The 18,205-nt window shown below is 37.9% G+C and overlaps 1 protein-coding gene across 4 annotated transcripts in view; it reads right to left on the bottom strand.

Moving 5' to 3' along the window:
* bmal1b (basic helix-loop-helix ARNT like 1b) overlaps nucleotides 1–14,804 on the bottom strand; it is a 28,323-nt gene extending 13,519 nt beyond the window's left edge. For 2 of the 4 annotated variants that reach the window (XM_079605452.1, XM_079605453.1), the window contains exons 1-4: nucleotides 14,652–14,749; nucleotides 5,535–5,599; nucleotides 651–715; nucleotides 61–208 (exon numbers count right to left, since the gene is read on the bottom strand). In XM_079605452.1, the coding sequence (XP_079461578.1) occupies nucleotides 61–200 (140 nt within the window). In that variant the 5' untranslated portion in view covers nucleotides 201–208; nucleotides 651–715; nucleotides 5,535–5,599; nucleotides 14,652–14,749. Of the gene's footprint in view, nucleotides 1–60; nucleotides 209–650; nucleotides 716–5,534; nucleotides 5,600–14,651 lie in introns of all 4 variants that reach the window. The other 2 variants (XM_079605450.1, XM_079605451.1) reach the window with 2 other exon arrangements.
* Between the last annotated feature and the right edge of the window lie 3,401 nt (nucleotides 14,805–18,205).

The raw sequence follows: 18,205 nt of genomic DNA, 5'->3' as shown, positions 1-18,205 counted from the left end.
CTAAACATTGAGTCTTATATCTCATCATGAAACAGAGGATCTGTTAGGAAGCGCTCTTACTGATAGTCGGCGATGCTGCCCTTCCTCTTGCGGCTGTAGTCCATGCCTGGCGTTCCCATGGAGCTGCTGATCAGGTCAGTGGAACTGGGAGACATGAACTCATTCATTGTGGAGGAGATGTCCATTCTTTGGTCTGCCATTAGATTATCTGCAAAATACAAACATAAATGTAACCCCTTCGTTTCTTGTATTCTGTTATTGTGAAAACCATATTGAAAGACATCTGCAATTTCACAAACATCACCCTCGGTTTCACAGACGAGTCCTGAACTAAAATGCATGTTTGAGCTGTTTTAACTGAAAGCAACTTGCACTGACATATATTAAAATATGTCAGTGCCATTGTTTTGTCTCAAGTAATCCAGTAATGTTTTTTTTTGGCATGTTTATAAAGCTACTTAAATGCCCTAATTAAACTAAGGCCTAATCCTGGCTTAGTCCAGCCCTGTCAGCGAAACCAGGCCTTAAAGTTCAGCATTTCAAAGACCATTGATAATTAAAGACATAATATAAAAAATCCCTTAAATCTGAATGTCATTATTTAAAGGAGCAGAAATTAGAAATATGAAGGTAATGTTCCTTAAACTCACCACAGAGATAGACGAGAGCTGCTCTTCCTTCACCATTTCCCAAGGCTGTCGGATGCGATCCTCCTCTGCAAGAGAACAGAGTTATAGTAAAGAGGGATATCTAATCTCCACCCAGACAAAGCTGGAGCATTTCATAACCTGGACACAAGAGAGGGGTATGGATGATGTAAGTGAGCAAACAGCAGCTCATGAGTGTCCAAAAGTCAGGAAAACAGTGAACATATGTTATTGTAATCTTTTTAAACCTGGAAATAGGCTAATCCAAGTTAAAGCCTACTGTATCATATTTGATATGCAATTTTCGAAGGCCTCTAAATGATCAACATGAATGTGAGCAGAGACTGTGTCAACTAGACAATAACCTGTGAAGCCCTTGTTGACATGACCATCAGCCATTGGTTTTTAGCTACGGCTCGTTGCCAGTTATGCGAGCTTAACTAATAAAGATTGTATTGAGCATCTCTCTGCTTTTGGGTCATATCGGAAAGGAGCCGCATGTCCCCCTGAATAGCAGAGACTGGGGGCGCATGTCCCTTACAAGAGGAGAGTAGCAGCAAAGGGTGCTCTTCTGTTACAAGCAGTGGAGAAGAGCAACATGCTCCTTTAAATGCAGTTACAAGCATGTTGCTAAGACCCGTAAAAGCTTAAGCAACAAGCATGTTGCCCTTACCCAGATGCAGGGGCGTAGCCAGAACTTTGTTTAGGGGTGGCCAGTTAAGACCCAATGATTTTATTGGGGTTGCAAAAATAAATAAATCCTGCTTTAAATCTAGAGAAAATCACTTAACATGCATCTAACTGAGATCGTGTATAGCCTGCATGGAATACGCGACTTAAAACAGATAAACATAAAGCGGATTTCGTGCAACTGCATCTCAAAAACAGCACTGGTTAAACACTGGATCATCGTTCCTATAATGATTTCTGTCTGACATAAATTATCTTCCATAGACAAGGATCTCCGACACAAACGTGATCAATCACCAGCTCCTTGAATAGACTATAACTGATTAAACGACTTATAGTTGTCAGTAAACATAGCAAAATGTTTCAAAGTTTTTTTAAACGTAATTAAAAATGCAACAGCGTGTTCATTTATATTTTCGTTGCAAAGTACAAATGCAACTGGCTGCGCATTTCTTTGTGCTATCACATGATATGTAAGTAGCTACTGTGTGCAGGCTACTGTGTGTGTGAGAGCAGGGTATAACCATGTGTAATATTTGTTAATTTTGCTGACTAAATCTTATGTTTATTTCCATTCCATTGCGATTCTTTTTCATTCTTTTTCTATGTAAAAATCTATGTGCTTGAAAAACATGTCTGACCGTTGCGCTCGCGTCTCGCTCTTTTTTGTTTCTGTTCATGCTTGTAAAGCTCTTTCGCCAAGCGCGCATTTGCAGCGTTGCCACTTCCACTTATTATAACCATCTTTGGGCTTGTTGTTTTTCCATATTAATAAGTGAAGTGACAACTTAGTTCAGCTGGAGTATGTATATTGTTGCTTTGTGCCAGTGTCGTTCTTTGAAAAGTCAGATGTTAAAACCTTCAAAATGCTTACGCAACAGGGGTGGCCAGAAGTACGCCCCTACCCAGATGATTTAAACGAGCATATTGCCAATATTAACCAGAAAAGTTGAATCAGCATAGCCATCGGTGAGAGAGATCACTCTGATTGGCAAACCAGTGCACAAGAAGAAGAAAAATCGCCCAGTCCTAGCAACAAGCATGTTGCTGATAGCCGGATAAGCCTAGGACAGCATTTTGGCAATAGAAAAGCCTAAAGCAATGTTTCCGATAATAACCAGATAAGCCTAAAGCAACAAACAAGTTTCCAATGATAAACAGATCAGCCTTAAGCAACAAGCATTTTACTGATACCCAGATACGCTTAAGCACAGGGTAAGCTTAGGACAGCATGTTGGCAATAACCAGATAAGCCAAAAGCAACAAGCATGTTTCAATAACTATATCAGGTAAGCGTGTTTTCAATTAGCAAATTTCCTTGAGCAACAGGTACAGATAACAATGAATATCATGTTACCGTTACCCAGGTAGACTTAAGCAACAAGCAAGTTGCTAAAAACCTGATAGCTTTTAAGCAATGAGCATAAAAAGGAAAACTTAGCTTAGCTTTGTGAAGACATTCAGAATTCAGAAACATGCCTGATCTCCTTCTTGATCTCCTTCTCCTTCATGCGGGGAGTGCACTTTTTTCTTGAGGCAGTCACATTAGTATAACTTCAGAAAGAGTCCATGTTAATAGCAATGCAACGCAGAAACAAGGCTTACTCAGGTAAACCTAATAAGCAATACAGCAATTTGTTGACATACAGTAACTGTCCTAACTGAAAAGTACCACATTTATAGGCCTATATAAACTCATCTGAGATTGCTTAGCTTTTCATTACAATGTAATCTGTTTTCAGGGAACATCTCTAAACAAGATACATCTCATTGGCTATGTTTACATGCACAATCGTCAGTCAGAATTAATTTATTGCGATTGATGAATCCGAATGTAGTGTTTACAATGAACGCTAAATAAAGTGATCGGGTTAATGTGTGCGTTTATACTACAAGCTTCAAATCTGAACAGATTTTTTGACATGAGCACACTGACGAATATTGAGTTTCCGGCTGTTTACACATAGTATTCTCATACATTGCTGCTTTCTTTGTTTTAAACAGCAGACTTAATATTTATCTATTATGAGCACGAATTAGGAGACAATGAGCATATGACCCGTTGTGCTTATATTTATCAAGCTGTAAAAATGCCCCTACCAGCGCCCAAAACCAGCCGCCTGTGGATGAGAGTATGAAAGAAGGACTGGTGGGACGATGTCCTGCTCCTCTTCACAGATGATGAGAGGTAGGAGAAATTTACGACAAGTCGATTCAACAATTACAACAGCTCGTTCCACGCGCCATATGTCATTTCTACGTCATTGCACATGCGCAGTACTTTCAGTTTTTACATGTCCCAAACCAATCGGATTAGAAAATGAATAAACCACCCCTTCCAATCCGATCGATATTTAATTCGGATTGAGGTGTTTAAATGAAGGCTTTTCAGTCCAATTAAGCCGTCAATCCGATAATTAACGGATTATTTGGTTGCCTGTAAACGTAGCCATTGTCATAAAGCCGTGACTCTTCTAAGACTCTTATTCTCTTTGACTTCATCATTATCTTTGACCTATTTTTCACCAACTGACACTTGATCCAGGTGACCTGACAGATCCATGGTGCCATGACACCAATTAAACCTGCTATGTAACACCCTTATCTCCACACGCCACCAGAGGCCCACATTCGATTATGTACTTGGACAATCATTAGCTGTTCTCTTTAGAGTTATAGGTCAGACTGACACCTGCTTCTATTCACGCCAGTAATGCTATGTGGACCTTACAGACAAGTACACTGATAATGTGACAAGTCTGTGACAAATATATTATGGGTGTCAACTATAAGAAGCACTGGAGACTGACCTTGATGAATTCTCTACATTTACACATCATGAACTTCGCTGACATTTCTGTCAGGAACTGTAAGGAGCTGCTTGCAGAGAAGGAAAGGATCTCTCTCAAAAGTGTTGAAAAGTGAGAAACGTTGCGTTTGCTTGCTACACATTTGCATTCTCTCGCAAAACTATTGTGTTCCCCTGAGAAACTTTGAGTTCTCAGGGGAACACAAAAGTTTTGAGAATGCAAAAGCATTTAAATATAATTTTTACTCCCATCTCATTGTTTTTAAATCAAAATATCCCCTTTACCCCCTGTAAACAGCTTGGAAAGAGGTACGTTTTTTTATATTTTTTTTTTTATAATATATATTAATAGTTTTAAAAAAGTGCTTTGAAAAATAGATGAGTCAAACTATCTTTCTTTGTGAATCAACCACTAGATCATATCAAGACAATGTAAGTTACATAAGCAGAGAGGAAACCAAAGGCTGTGCGTGTGAATATCAGGAGGAAAGCCAACAAGCAGACGTACACAAAAGAGGCGGCACATGTAGGTCACTTGAGTAAGTCTGTTCACTTACAGAATGTTATTATCCTTATTAAAAAGACATGAAAAGGTCTGACTCTGAAGTAATTTGTGTTGATTATGGTTTTCATGAAGAAAATTAGTAATTAAGTAATTCAATTTATTTAATCCCCCAAACGATTGTCTTTTGTTGAACAGATAAGGAGAATTATAGTTGAATGATCATACTGCTCTTTTCCTTACATTTAAAGTTAATACTTGAGGGTGAATCTCTGTCTCTGGGTGAAAAAACTATTACGAAATCTCTTTTCAACCCAAATTAAATAAATAAATACAATTCTTATTTTGCAGACACAAATTGATACAAGATTGTTTTTGCATTGTGACATTATTCTTTGAATCAGGGGTTTTATATATATATTCTGTAAACTGTACACACACAAACATTTAGTAAATGCACATTAAACTCAAATAAATGGTTGTTGTAGTTTCTGCTCACCACTATAAAAGTTTAGCCAACTATGGGTAACTTCCCTTGAAATGTAAGAATGGTCAATTCCTGAAAATAATGTCACAATGTAAAAAAAAAACTTTCTTTTTTTGTGTTTGATCCAAAATGTGACCTGGGCACCTTTCTGTTACATTCACCCATAAACTGATGTTGTTGAGCTACAAAATGACCAATAAAAAAGTACAACTTGTGTGCTCTATTTCAATTCATCTGATGTCATGCAACAGCTTTGCATGAGGAACACTGACATTTAACTCCTTAATCATTCACAAATCATCCAATGACTTCAGGGTGAGTAAATAGTGACAGACTTTTATTTTTTGGGTGGAATACCGAGGCATTTATTCCACATTCCGTTCCCAAATATGCACATACCTCAGAGAAAAGCCTTTTCCTCACAGCGATGGCTTCTGCTGAAATACACAAAACAGGCACTGGATCTGAGAGAGCACAGGCCATAGATAGAGGCAGGGAGGGGGTGGAAAACAAAAAGAAAGAGCGTATGAAAGTTAGGAAAGCAGCATTACTCCACCAAACTGCTGTATGAGGAGTCATTGGCAGTATCAGCTGTTGTGGTGAGTAATGTCTGTGACTGCAGGGGCAGCAGATGGTTTCTATGCACATGGTGTACTGTTAGCAGAGGATCATGGGAGGACAGAGGCTCCCACTTCAAGCTGCTTAACTGTACCACCAGATACACTGACTTCACCTGCACAGCGTCAACACCATCAAACAGCTGTCACGGTGTATTCTGGGTCAGCACACCCCCTTGCAAATAATCAGGCATCTGACGGCATAAGAATCAGGCTGATTACTGAAGCTGAATAAGATTATTCAGTGGAGAATACTTTTCACTGCATATCCCTCACCTTCACTAAAACTTCATCTTGTACCATCACTGTACACAACGACTCAAACATTTAGACACAACTGAACTGATGTTTCACATGATCTTATAACACTTCACAAGTTCACATGTTCATATTATCTTTGAATTTTAGAGGTTTTGCTTGCTGTCCTTGCTGGAGGGCTCGAGCTTGAGACTTGACCCTAAACCCGAAGCACCCCCTCAGGAATTCCCTGACTGTTTTAGAGAAAACATCTAAGGTTACCCATAAAACCATGGTTCCCTGAGAGGGGAACGAGATGCTGCATCACAGCTGACGCTTTGGGGAAAGCCTTCAGCGTGACCGCATCTGAAGCACGTGTGCAACTATTCCAACATTGACTGATGCTGCGTCATCTCGTGACGTGTGCTGGCGTAGGCGGAAGCTATAAAGGGAATCTGGCGCATCAGCTTTTGATAGGCTGAAGCAAGCCGCCCCAGGCATGCAGGAATTATGGCAAGGGGATGCAGCGTCTCGTTCCCGTCTCAGGGAACCATGGGTACATGCATAACCTGAGACGTTCCCTTTCGAGGGAACTCGCGCTGCATCTCGTGCAGCTAGCGCTTTAGGGAATGAAATACCCACTTCGCCATGCTGACACGTGCCTGCCTTGATGTGAAGCTGTCCCGGCACAACTCAGGGCAAAAGAACATGAGACACCGGAGTGACCAGAATGTCCAGGCTATAAAACCGTATAAATATGTGCAGGGAAGACCCTGAAGCACTGCGGCAGGGTTAACAAATCAATTTCCTGACGGCTCCGCGGAGGAGCGAGTGTAATTCGCTCTCTCACGGGTGGGGGTGCCCTCAGAGGCCTGCCCATCACGTCAAGACCTCTTTCCCGAAGCCTTCTTATTGAGAAAGACGTTCCTCAGATCCGTCTTTTCCTGCTTATTTTCGGGTGAGAGTGCAGCTTCCACTCCCAGGCTCATTGATTGGGGGCTCGAGACGCAACACTCTCTTTCTGTGGATGCCTGTTCGAGAAGCCTTTTGGCAGCAGCCCCATTGGACTGATCTCGACGAGTTATGAACCTCTGTAATGCTGCCGCCTCTTTCTTTGCTTCCTGAAACCTCTCGATGACACTGCTCACAGCATCGTTGAAGAGGCCAGGAGGCGACAGCAGGGCATCAAAGGGCAAAGAATTGTCTTTCTCCCTGATACCTGAGAGGTTCAGCCATAGGTGTCTCTCCATAGCCACCATAGATGCCGTGGAACGGTTAATGGCGCAGACCGTCTCCTTAGTGGCAAGGAATGATAAATGTGGCCCGGCGCAGCTCTTAAAGGAGCATTTCACCCGTGGGAACATTAATCTTTATTGAAAGTGGGTCATATATGTAGTCGAAATGTAAAATAATTTTCAAATTTGGTGCCTTCTTGACCGAGAAAAGACAGAAAGTAACTTTAGGGCGTGTTTGTATGAAAGACAACAACTCCCACAATGCACCACATTGCAAAGCTCCGCAAGCCACTCCCACTAATCCAGAACGGCGCGTATGAGGTATCCGCCTATCAGAGAGATCACTCTTCCGTCTACAAAACTAGCTAACCACCAGAGCTTGAAATTAATTTCTCACAAACATTCAAGTTAGTTGGCGAACTCATTAGTGAATGACTTCTTCTACCTCGTCTAAGTCCCTAAGCAGGTCAGCCTGGTACGCTTGCATGATTCCGATTGTATGCAAACAAGCGCCGGCCTGACCTGCCACCATGTACACCTTGCCCACCAGAGAAGAAGTCGTGCAACAAGGCTTGGTGGGCAGCGTCGGAGCTTTGAGAGACGACACAGCATCAGGGGAGAGATACGCAGCAAGTGTCTCTTCAACCTTTGGAATCGTCCCATAGCCATTCTCCTTAAGCCCCATAATCGAAGAATAGTGGTGGACTGTGGGACTGGATAGGCGAGAGGAGAATGGCTTCTTTCATGATCTCGACACCTTAGATCATGGGAAAAAGGGTAAGACCCGATATGGAGGTTGTGGTTCTGCTTCTCAGCTGGCCAGTTGATATTTAATTTAGACACAGCACGAGACACAACCTCCATGCGTTTCTCATACCGCGGGGATACGTATGGTGAATCACCAATATCACTCGCTTCAATGCTTAGAACGTCTAACTCCTCAGAGCTAGACAACATGCTCTCACTCAGGGAGGAAGAAGCCGCAGAGAGGGCTTCCGTATCCCGAGCTTGAGCAAAGGATCCAGAGCGTCAGGGCTGAGAAAGGGCTGAAGCCGTCTCAAACCTCTCCACCAGTTCCATCCGCGAACCCCACGAATGAAGCCACCACTCTGCCTCAGGAGAAGCGGACCCAATCCACGAGGAGCGTGAGCCTGGCCACTCTCTTCAAACACTGCACCTCACAGTGTACACAGCCAGCTCAAGAGCTGACCGTACATGCTCTACTCCCAAGCAGCATACACACAGATCGTGTGTGTCCCTATGATGTAACGAGGGCAGGGATACACACTCTGAACTGCTGGTTATTTGCCTTTTTTTTTTGTTTATATATATGATAACAAGGGACAGAAAGCACCAAATAAGACTGACAGTCACACAGAGCGCTTGCTGAAAACAAACATTTGTGTGCTGATGCTGTTGTGATCCCGGCTTCCCTTTACAGCTTCGGCCTATGCCAGCTCGTCACAAGATGGTGATGAGCACTAGGGATGGGCAATATATTATTTGCGATACACCGGTAAAAATTCTTCCCACGATAAGAATTAGTCTTCCCGCAGAATTGGCGTGCCACATGTAAACTATATTCTTTGTTGTATTTTCCTGTAAAAAATAATGGAGTTCATTTGGAATTATTCAGCCTTTATGAACAAGCAGAAACTAATGAGCAAACAGCAATTTTTGGCTGTCGCTCATATATTACTGTCCCTGTTTTGATTTCAGCAAATCAGTTTGAGCGAACGCAGACAACGTGATACATATTCATGAACCCAGCAGCTCATCAATCCTTAGTGTGGTTTATTTTGTTATTAGTAGTTATGTTATAATCTAATCAGTATTTTTGTTTTTATTGTTTACAGAAACACTGAATGACCAACAATGTCTTAAGGCACCAGTTCTAAGCTCAGTTAAAATGACAAATATGCATTCATACATGGTTACCAAGTTTTAGATTACTTAAGTTCTATCATTAAATAATGCTTGATTTTAATTACATTTATTTGCACTCTTGTTATTTTGTAACCTATCTGAAAACATGGTTGGGGTTTTATTTTTGAATGAATAAATACAGAATCTGTTTATACATTTCAAACTTGTAATTGATTTGAATTATTATTGTGTGTGATGTTTTTCAGTACAGTTGCACTATTTAAACTATCAGCACTTTTACAGAATTAAAGTATACCTGCAATTTTTCCATTTTTGCAAGGGCTGGTGTCTTTACGTTTTTACTTGGATTTTTACTTTTTTATATTATTATTCTTTTATGTAATTGGTATATTATAGAAGCCTATTTGATGATGGGTACATTTGACTTTGGATCAATGTTTGTGTTTTTGAGGCTCTCAAGAAGGCATACAGCTTTCACTTGTAGCCAAAAAAACAGAGGTGAATGGTACTAGCTATATATTGTCATTGATATCAGTATCGCAATAAATACCAGAAAATATTGTGATATAGTTTTAAGTCCATATTGCCCATCCCTACGCAGCACCAATCAAGATTGAAAAAGTTGTGCGCGTGCTTCAGACGCAGCCACGCTGAAGGCGTCAGATGGGACGCAACGCGAGTTCCCTCAGGGAGTGTTGGGGTGGTGGAGGGATGCCAGAAAGATACGGTCACAGGACTGTGGTAAGCGTGGCTTATCTGGGCTTCCTCTGATGCTGATGTCACTCCTAAACTTTTGTTTAAAACTCAATTTCGTTTTGTAGACAGATATAAATTGTGCCTGTGTATGAATTTATTTTATGGGTGGGTTAAAGTGGATAATGAAGGAAAGGTAGTCTTAAAAAGCATCTTAGGCTGCACCTCATGACATTGGTTGAGAGAATGACCAGACTGTACAAAACTAAAAATTCATACTTTAATTCAGCAAGGATGCATTAAATGGATCAAAACAGACATTTCTAATGTTACAAAAGATTTTTAATTTCAAATAAATGCCATTCTTTTTAACTTTCTATTCATCAAAGAATTCTGAAAAAAATGCATCACGGTTTCCACAAAAATATTAAGCAGCCAAAACGGTTATAAACGCGGATACTAATACACTGTAAACAAATTATTGTTGGTTTAATTTGAAAAAGTAAGTTACCTGGTTGCCTTAAAATTTTTAGTTCATTGAAATAAAAAAAAATTGGTTAACGCAATGAAGGAAATTGATTTAATTAATAGAAACTCTAAATATGATGTTATCTGAACCCCATTAATTATCTAAGTTGATTTGACAAAAGATAAAAAGTTGTGATAACAAATGAAAATATTTTTTTACAGTGTAGGAAATGTTTCATAAGCACGAAATCCGCATATTATAATGATTTCTGAAGAATCATATGCAGCCCAACCTTATTAGAAAAATTTACCTGTGGCAACATTTTTGCAAAGCGCAAAATAGGTTGCGTCCTGCACGTTTCGCGACAGTTTCAAAGTGAAATGTCCAGTGAGTGGCACTAAAAGCGTGTTTCGTTTTTTTGACAATATTACTGGTTTTACTGTTTGTTTGTTTTTATCAAATAAATGCAGCCTTGGTGAGCAGAAGAGATTTCTTTCAAAAACCTTTTGAACGGTAGTGTGCATATAGTCTGTTATTTTACTGTGTTATTTAACAAAATAGATTTTTCATAATATGAGAAATATTTACAGTAAAGAAAAAAAATGTCATAGGGTCTTTTCCAGCATTATGGCTCTAGCTTGCATTCACACAGAAGGCAATTTGTTTGCAAAGCTTAACGTGAATTGTAGCATAATAATACCATGGTATTCTTTGTAGTATCTTTTAGTACCATGTAAATACCATTGGACATAAATTTGGCAGGCATTCTTCAGATCATAATCATTATCCATGCAGCAGCTTAATTTTTACCTTCTTCGTGTCTGCCCTGAATTGAGTCCATATATTTCCAACAAAAAAATCACATTCCTTTTATGAAACATGTTTTTTATTATGTTTTATCAGTTAGTTCCTTGTTACAATCTACATCAGCACAATAAATACTCATATACAATACAAACACACACAGGTGTAAAGGTAAACACCTTTAGGCTTCACTGCACACAAAACAAGGTTTTAAGGAGATGTTCTACACACTCTCAATGTAAGTTTTGAGGTAAGTATATGAGCCCAACAGCTTTACTCCACAATATTTAGTGAACATGTCTTCACCATAACAGAGCTGATGAAGCTCCACAAATAACTGTTGAGAAACATCTTACAATAAAATCAAATCTGCTGCTTGTGAATGAACTCAAGCACAGAGATTCTCAACTAGTTTTGTTTTAGGATTTGTCATCAAGTGGTAAACTAATTTCCAAAACTTTATATTACGTGTATTTAACTACTATGTACAAAGTACAAACATTTAAATTAATCATTTGATACAATGCACTCATTGTGTACATAGCCTACATGTTTTTACATTGTACTTATATGTAAAAATGATCGATACGATTGCACTTTATTTCCTGTTCTGCATGTACATAAATGTACTTATAGTAATTGCAATAACTGGATAATGACTTGATACTGACCCTGAACCTAAGCTTAACCTAACCTAACCTTAACCCATATCCTTATATCACCCGTACTTTCTCAGATAAGTACACTGTAAGTACACGTAAGTGCTGTAAAATAAAGTGCAACCAAAAAATGCCTGCATGTAATTACTGCTGTAGTTAATTTATGTAATTGCATCTAATCGCACTGTTGACTGTTCCGTTAAACCTTAACCCAACCTTAAACCTTCCCATTCAACCAAACCTGTCCCTAACCTTACCCGTAAGTGTTTTCCAATACAACATGAACACTATATATATACCTAATAATATTTTTTTTATGTAAGTACACCTAATATAAAGTGTGACCCCAAATTGTTTATTGTACAGAAATAAACAAAAAATCGAACAAACATTTTACTGCAAAAGCACAATACTGTGCACACTGTAGTTTTGGTGTGAAAATAGGCTATCTATGCACATGATGTCCAAGAATTGCAGCATGTACCTATTTTGTATTTACTTATTTATTTGAGCAGTAACCCTTCTGCTCAAAAGGAGTGGGCCGAAGCAAAAGAGCTTATAAGCACCCATGCACCCCCAAAATTAATACAATAAAAACTCTCATTTCCCAATAGTACAAGGAACATAATGCAAAAGCAACAAAACAAAACAACAGCAAGGAAACAACAGCAAAACATAACAAACAAAAACAAAACAAAACAATAAATGGATTGTATACACTTGCTGTATCTGATCATGGTAGAAACCCCAAGTGGCAAATTATTTCTTCTTCTCTATACTTTCAATAATCTTTTGTTTGTATTTATATTTGAACAGGTTGATGTTTGGACATCATTTCATCTCCATCTCCAAATTATTCACCTATTATGCCACAAATGTGTGCACATCTATAATTTCCACAAACCAGCTGTATGCAAATATGATGCCTAAATAAATACCATACCAATGATATTTCGAAAATTCTGCATGTGTTGTGTTTATTAAACAAGCTCAAAAATGCTGAATGCACTTCTATTATCTAAAATCATACATTAGTATTTTTGCTCCCAAAAACTGCACACTGTAAAAGCTCAAAAATGTTGAACGCAGCTACAGCTAGATTATGCTGAATGAACATTGATCCCCAAAACATCTGTCGAAAATCATTCTTGACTGTGATGCCCAATGATCCCCAAACATCAATGAAAGAAAAAGAAAAAAACAGCTGCACGCACATATGGTGCCTAACTGAGTGATGTTTAGTGATGCTGTCTTTATGAAGCTCCACAAATAATTGTCGAGAAACATCTTGAAACAAAAAAGTCAGTTTCTTGTGATTGAAGTCAAGCACAGATATTCTCGACTGGATTTGCTTTAGGATTTGAAATTGGAGATCAAGGATGAACTAACACAGTTCCAGAATTTTATTATGCAGCATTCACCTCTCACACCTAAAATCATACTTCGTATATTTATTACCCAAAACTGCACATGCCTATAAGCTCAAAATGTTGAATGTAAGTAGGCTACGATGTGTAAATAAACAAATATGATATGTACATATATGACATGTAAATAGTAATACATCGATATGGAAGCTTGTTTCCACCACGGAATATTTCTTGAAATTACAAGTTTATAGCCTATCTCAGATTTTTTTTTCTCTCAGAATTGCGAATTTATACTAGCCTATATCAGAAATTAATTCTGACTTTTTTCTTAAAATTGCTATCCTATATCTCGCAATTCTGGCTTTATAACGTAATTCTAAGAAAAATCTCACAATAGAGCATTTGTATTATGCAATTATGAGTTAATTTCTTACAATTCCAAGTTTATTACCTGAGTCTGTCGTTTTTTTTCTCAGAATTATGATTTAAACTCGGAATTGCGGGATAAAAAGTCAGAATTGTGAAATAAAAACTGACATGGAAGCTTGTTTCCACCACGGAATTAAATTATTGCAACTTTTTATCTCACAATTGTGACTTTTTCCTTGCAATTACCAGTTTATACTTCACATGATTGACTTGTTTTCTCACACTTTCTAGTTTGTATCTCGCAATTCTAAGAGAAATGTCAGACTTGCAAGCTAAACACAGTGAGAAATAGTCAGAATTGTGAGATAAGTCACAATTATTATTTTTTAATCATGTGGCGCAAGCTTCCATACAGTGATTCCCAAAAGAGCTCCCTAAAAACACTTATTCCTGGCCGTGATGTCCAATGATCCCCAAAACTGCGGTACACAGGTAAAAGTTGTGATGCCCAAAACACCTGATGCTCAAGTGATGCTGAATGATGAAGAATGATGATGCTGCAAGCGCCAATAACACTATCAATTGTAGCCACTAGAAGTCAGCTAATTGGGATTCGAGATAAAGCTTCTGTGTTTACCTTAGGAAAAGGGCACGAGAGTTAACAGTGCCCACCTCGCGCTACCGTCACAGTGGGATATGATGATCAGCGCTCGTGCGCATATTTGCGCGAGCGACACGCAGTACAACGAAATCACGTGCACAGTAATGTGTTTATAAATGCAAAGACTGCGCTTAAGGCTTACACCAAGATGTTTTCATCAGAAATATGACAGTCGTGCGTAGTGATGCGTAATTAACACGTTCGTTCACTTCTTACTCTGACCTTATATAATCTGACATGAGTCTTAGAGAAGCAAAATGTAGGTTTCTGTATTACTACTACTAGGCTACTTACAGAAACCGACATAGTACTAACACATGAACACATTAATTTGTATGAACCGTGACAGAAATAATACATTTTAAAATGATACTGCTCCGTAACCTGTCGAGATCTTAAAAACTTTAAAGCACATCGTGGAGAATATAGCGAATTAATTCAGATGTACAGCAATGTTTGCATTAAAACAGCATACAGTTCAGCACGTTTTTAGAGGTCAAACATGTCTTACTTACATGAAGAAGGTAGAAAAGCACATGTATGATCAAGCGAATATGGACGGAGCTGGACAGTATCAGCATACATTCGCTATGACCTACTTTCCTCTCAATCTAATAACTAGAGGACCACTAACCTACTTATTGAGCCAATGGCGTCTCAGTGCAGATGACCCGCTGACTCCCTTGTCCAATCAGAAAAAGACTGATGCATCTAATAGCCAATGAGAAAATGCGGGGACATTGCGTAGCCAATAGAAATTCATCAAAACATTGCAGCTTTATAACAACAGTAAACAAAGTGCTAGTGGTGGATTCCGAAAACAACGCTACGCTACGTCATTTAGGCTAATTATTTGTAATTTTGTTAATCAAAATTTTGTTAATTTTGTTATAAGGACTATTTAAGAGTCAGGTGTGCGGTTATCGTTAACTTACATTTAGGTCAATCCAGTAAAATGCCTTTCTTTTTTGTCCCTCGTCATGTGTGAAGTGACTTGAATGCAACGCTGGAACTAACGTTAACTTTTGCTATCAGGCGTTTCTTTACTTTAAAAAAAAAAAAATAAATAATCTTCATGTCGTCTTCTGGTTTGTCAACAGTGATGTGTTTAGCTGTTATTTGCTAATTTTGCTAACTAATATGCACATTTTGGCTCAGAACATTTTGTACTTAGGCTATTCCATATATTAGATTTAAGTCCACGCACTATAAGCCTAGGCTATATTTTATTAAAATGATAGGCTACTCAGTGCTCAGCAATTGCGGGAACTATGTTACCATAATAACTCCTCATTCAAAATAATGTGCAATTATATAAAAATAATCATAATAATAATAGCATCATCTGAACTCTTCGAGTATACGAGTAAATGTAGGCTAACAAATACTCATATTGTCAGGTAAGATGGCATTCAAGTAAAGAAGATTAAATGAATGTCTATGTTAACATTTATTATTTTGGATAACATTTTATAAGACATCATAGGTTATGTTTCTCTGTCGCACATAAAACTCACTCTTGATGTAGGCTACAGCACAAACGATCACTTACACATGTTAACCACTGGAGAGCACCCAAACACAGCAGTGGCATTATGAAGCCACTTATGAATGGTTTCATTTTGTAGTAGCCTATACTAATTCATGGGTATTTTTAGAGTTTTAAAAAAATATCCAGGAATTTAAACTCCTGCCATTTTGTATCTAATAATTATTAGTTTGACTTAAAGAAAATAACCCCCTTTTACTGAGAATATTTTTTTTTATTGTAGTCTCTTTTTTTCTGAAAAAGCTGGTTGTTGTTATAGGCTACACTGTGCAAATAAAGAAAGATACAGAGATATCTACAGATACAAAGCTTCTCAATAACAGTTCATTAGACGGACTTTCAGTGGGATTAGCGTCGTCTTATTTACACAGTGTAACTGTAAACTGTACTGTACAATCACCCACAACATAACACACATCTGTTCATGGAGACTCAGGGTGGGCAGCAAATATTGAGCAAACACATTAGTTTGTGCTTTACAATTTTAAGGCTAAATGAACACTAAAAAAAAGTTGCTGCCTTAATTTTTTTTAATACAATCAACTTTGATGTTAATTAAATAACATTAAACTGACTTAAAAATTAGTAGAATCTTGTATAACTTGTAAAAAAAGTTGAAAATTGCTTAACTTATTTTGATGAGTTGTAAAAACATGTGTTGTCATAACTTATTGATCTTTTTGTACAGTGTAGTGAAATTAAAGCATATAAAATGTACCCAATTCCTTCGTTTTATGAATTGCTTTTTTAAGTTATTAATGTTGCAGTAATATAAATGGCAAGATGCTGCACTGCAATTGGGCTCTGTTCACCTTTATCAAGTCTGACCCTATGATGGGAAATATGCTTGTGGGGATATTTCACATGTATTTAGAGGGCAAACTGATCCATTAGGATGGCTGAACCCTCTTGGGATTTCTGTATTCCCAGAGAACATTCAGTATAGGTAAATAAACCGTTTACTCCTGCATCAGTTGCATAAAATGCTTAAACTAATTTGAATCCCATAACTGATTACCTCTTGGCTAACTTCTTGGTCAGACTAGATGTTCAGACACAGTCTTAAAGCGTTGGGCCAGTTGCAGAAACACGTTCACTCTGTTAAGACTATGACTTAAGAACTCAGTTAAAAACACACCTCAGTTTTATTCAAAGGCCTAAACTGAGCAAAACTGCATTGTAATTTGGTGCAGCTGCTGTTATTTATATGACAAAATATTAAGATGAAATTCTGATGGCTGTAATGTAAACTAATGAGATCTTCATAACAGTATAGAAGCTCTGTAGTTTGTTTTATTGTGAGAGGAAAAACATATAATGCAATACAATACAATGATAACTGAGAAAAAAACGTTACTCAATGGCCTGATGGATCATATTTGATAATTGATACTCACATTTTAACGTGAATTTAAAAAAAAATTATTTATATGTTAAAAAGTTCATCTTGAAATATTATAACAAAATACCATTTGTTTTCGTTTACTTTATAAAAATCAAAAGATTTCTTTTATGAAGCAAAAAAAATACACATCTGAAGGGGGATGTTTTTAAAATTACACTAAAAGGACTTTTACCTGCTAAAATGTATAAACTCAATCAGATAACATAAGGCATGTAGTGGATTGTGTACAGGTTTTTGAGACAATTTCAAGGCCTTAAAACTTGCATATCAAATATAGTATCTAAATATTATATAGGGAGATAAGGATAGTGAACCTGAACTGGCCCCTGGTGTAAGAGTTTCCTGTAATGAATTACGAGACATTCTGCTGAAAAATTTAATAAAGAAATATCTACACTCGCTGCTACACTGACATCAAATAAGTAGCCTATTTGAATGAAGTGTAATGGACACATTCTAGAAAATGTTACACAAAGCAAATAAAACAATGCAGCAACAATGTTATCACTGACAGTTTAAAGGTACACTAGCTATATGTAAAACAAACAAAAACATAACTGGATGCCTTTTGCAGAAGAACATTGTTTTGGTTGTGCTTCAGTTCTGCGTGACTGTGTAGATGAATATGACCGTTCATAATAGATAATGCTTTACAATGACCTCTGTCTGAGAGCTACATACGGCAATCTATCTGTTCAATAAAATACCTTAACCTGTCGAGTAATAAAAACGCCATTACTCCATGTCGCTTTTACAACATTTCAAATCTCTCAGTTCTCAAGATCTCAGAAAAGCCAAGCCAAGGTTGATTCTTGTTTTATTACGAGTTCTCTTTTCTCTCCTCTGTTCCGCATTTGTTTAAAACGGGTGATTCCCCGGAGGTTGGAGATTTAGTTGCTCTATGTCAACATTTCTCACTCGTTGTGACAGCTAACCTATGTAGCTGGAGCAACTCTATTAACGGATATGAGGAGACACACACAGGCCAGTGACATGTGTATGCAATTTCTTGTGAAAACCATACAGGTCTAAAATATAAACACTTATATTAGGCTTACTATAGTGAATCATGTAGCACAAAAATATGTTTTGGAAGAGGGGTTGATGATGTATTG

The sequence above is a fragment of the Phoxinus phoxinus genome, assembly GCF_949152265.1.
Source record: "Phoxinus phoxinus genome assembly, chromosome: 2".
Classification (NCBI taxonomy): Eukaryota; Metazoa; Chordata; class Actinopteri; order Cypriniformes; family Leuciscidae; genus Phoxinus; species Phoxinus phoxinus.
This window is presented reverse-complemented; position numbering and strand designations above follow the sequence as displayed.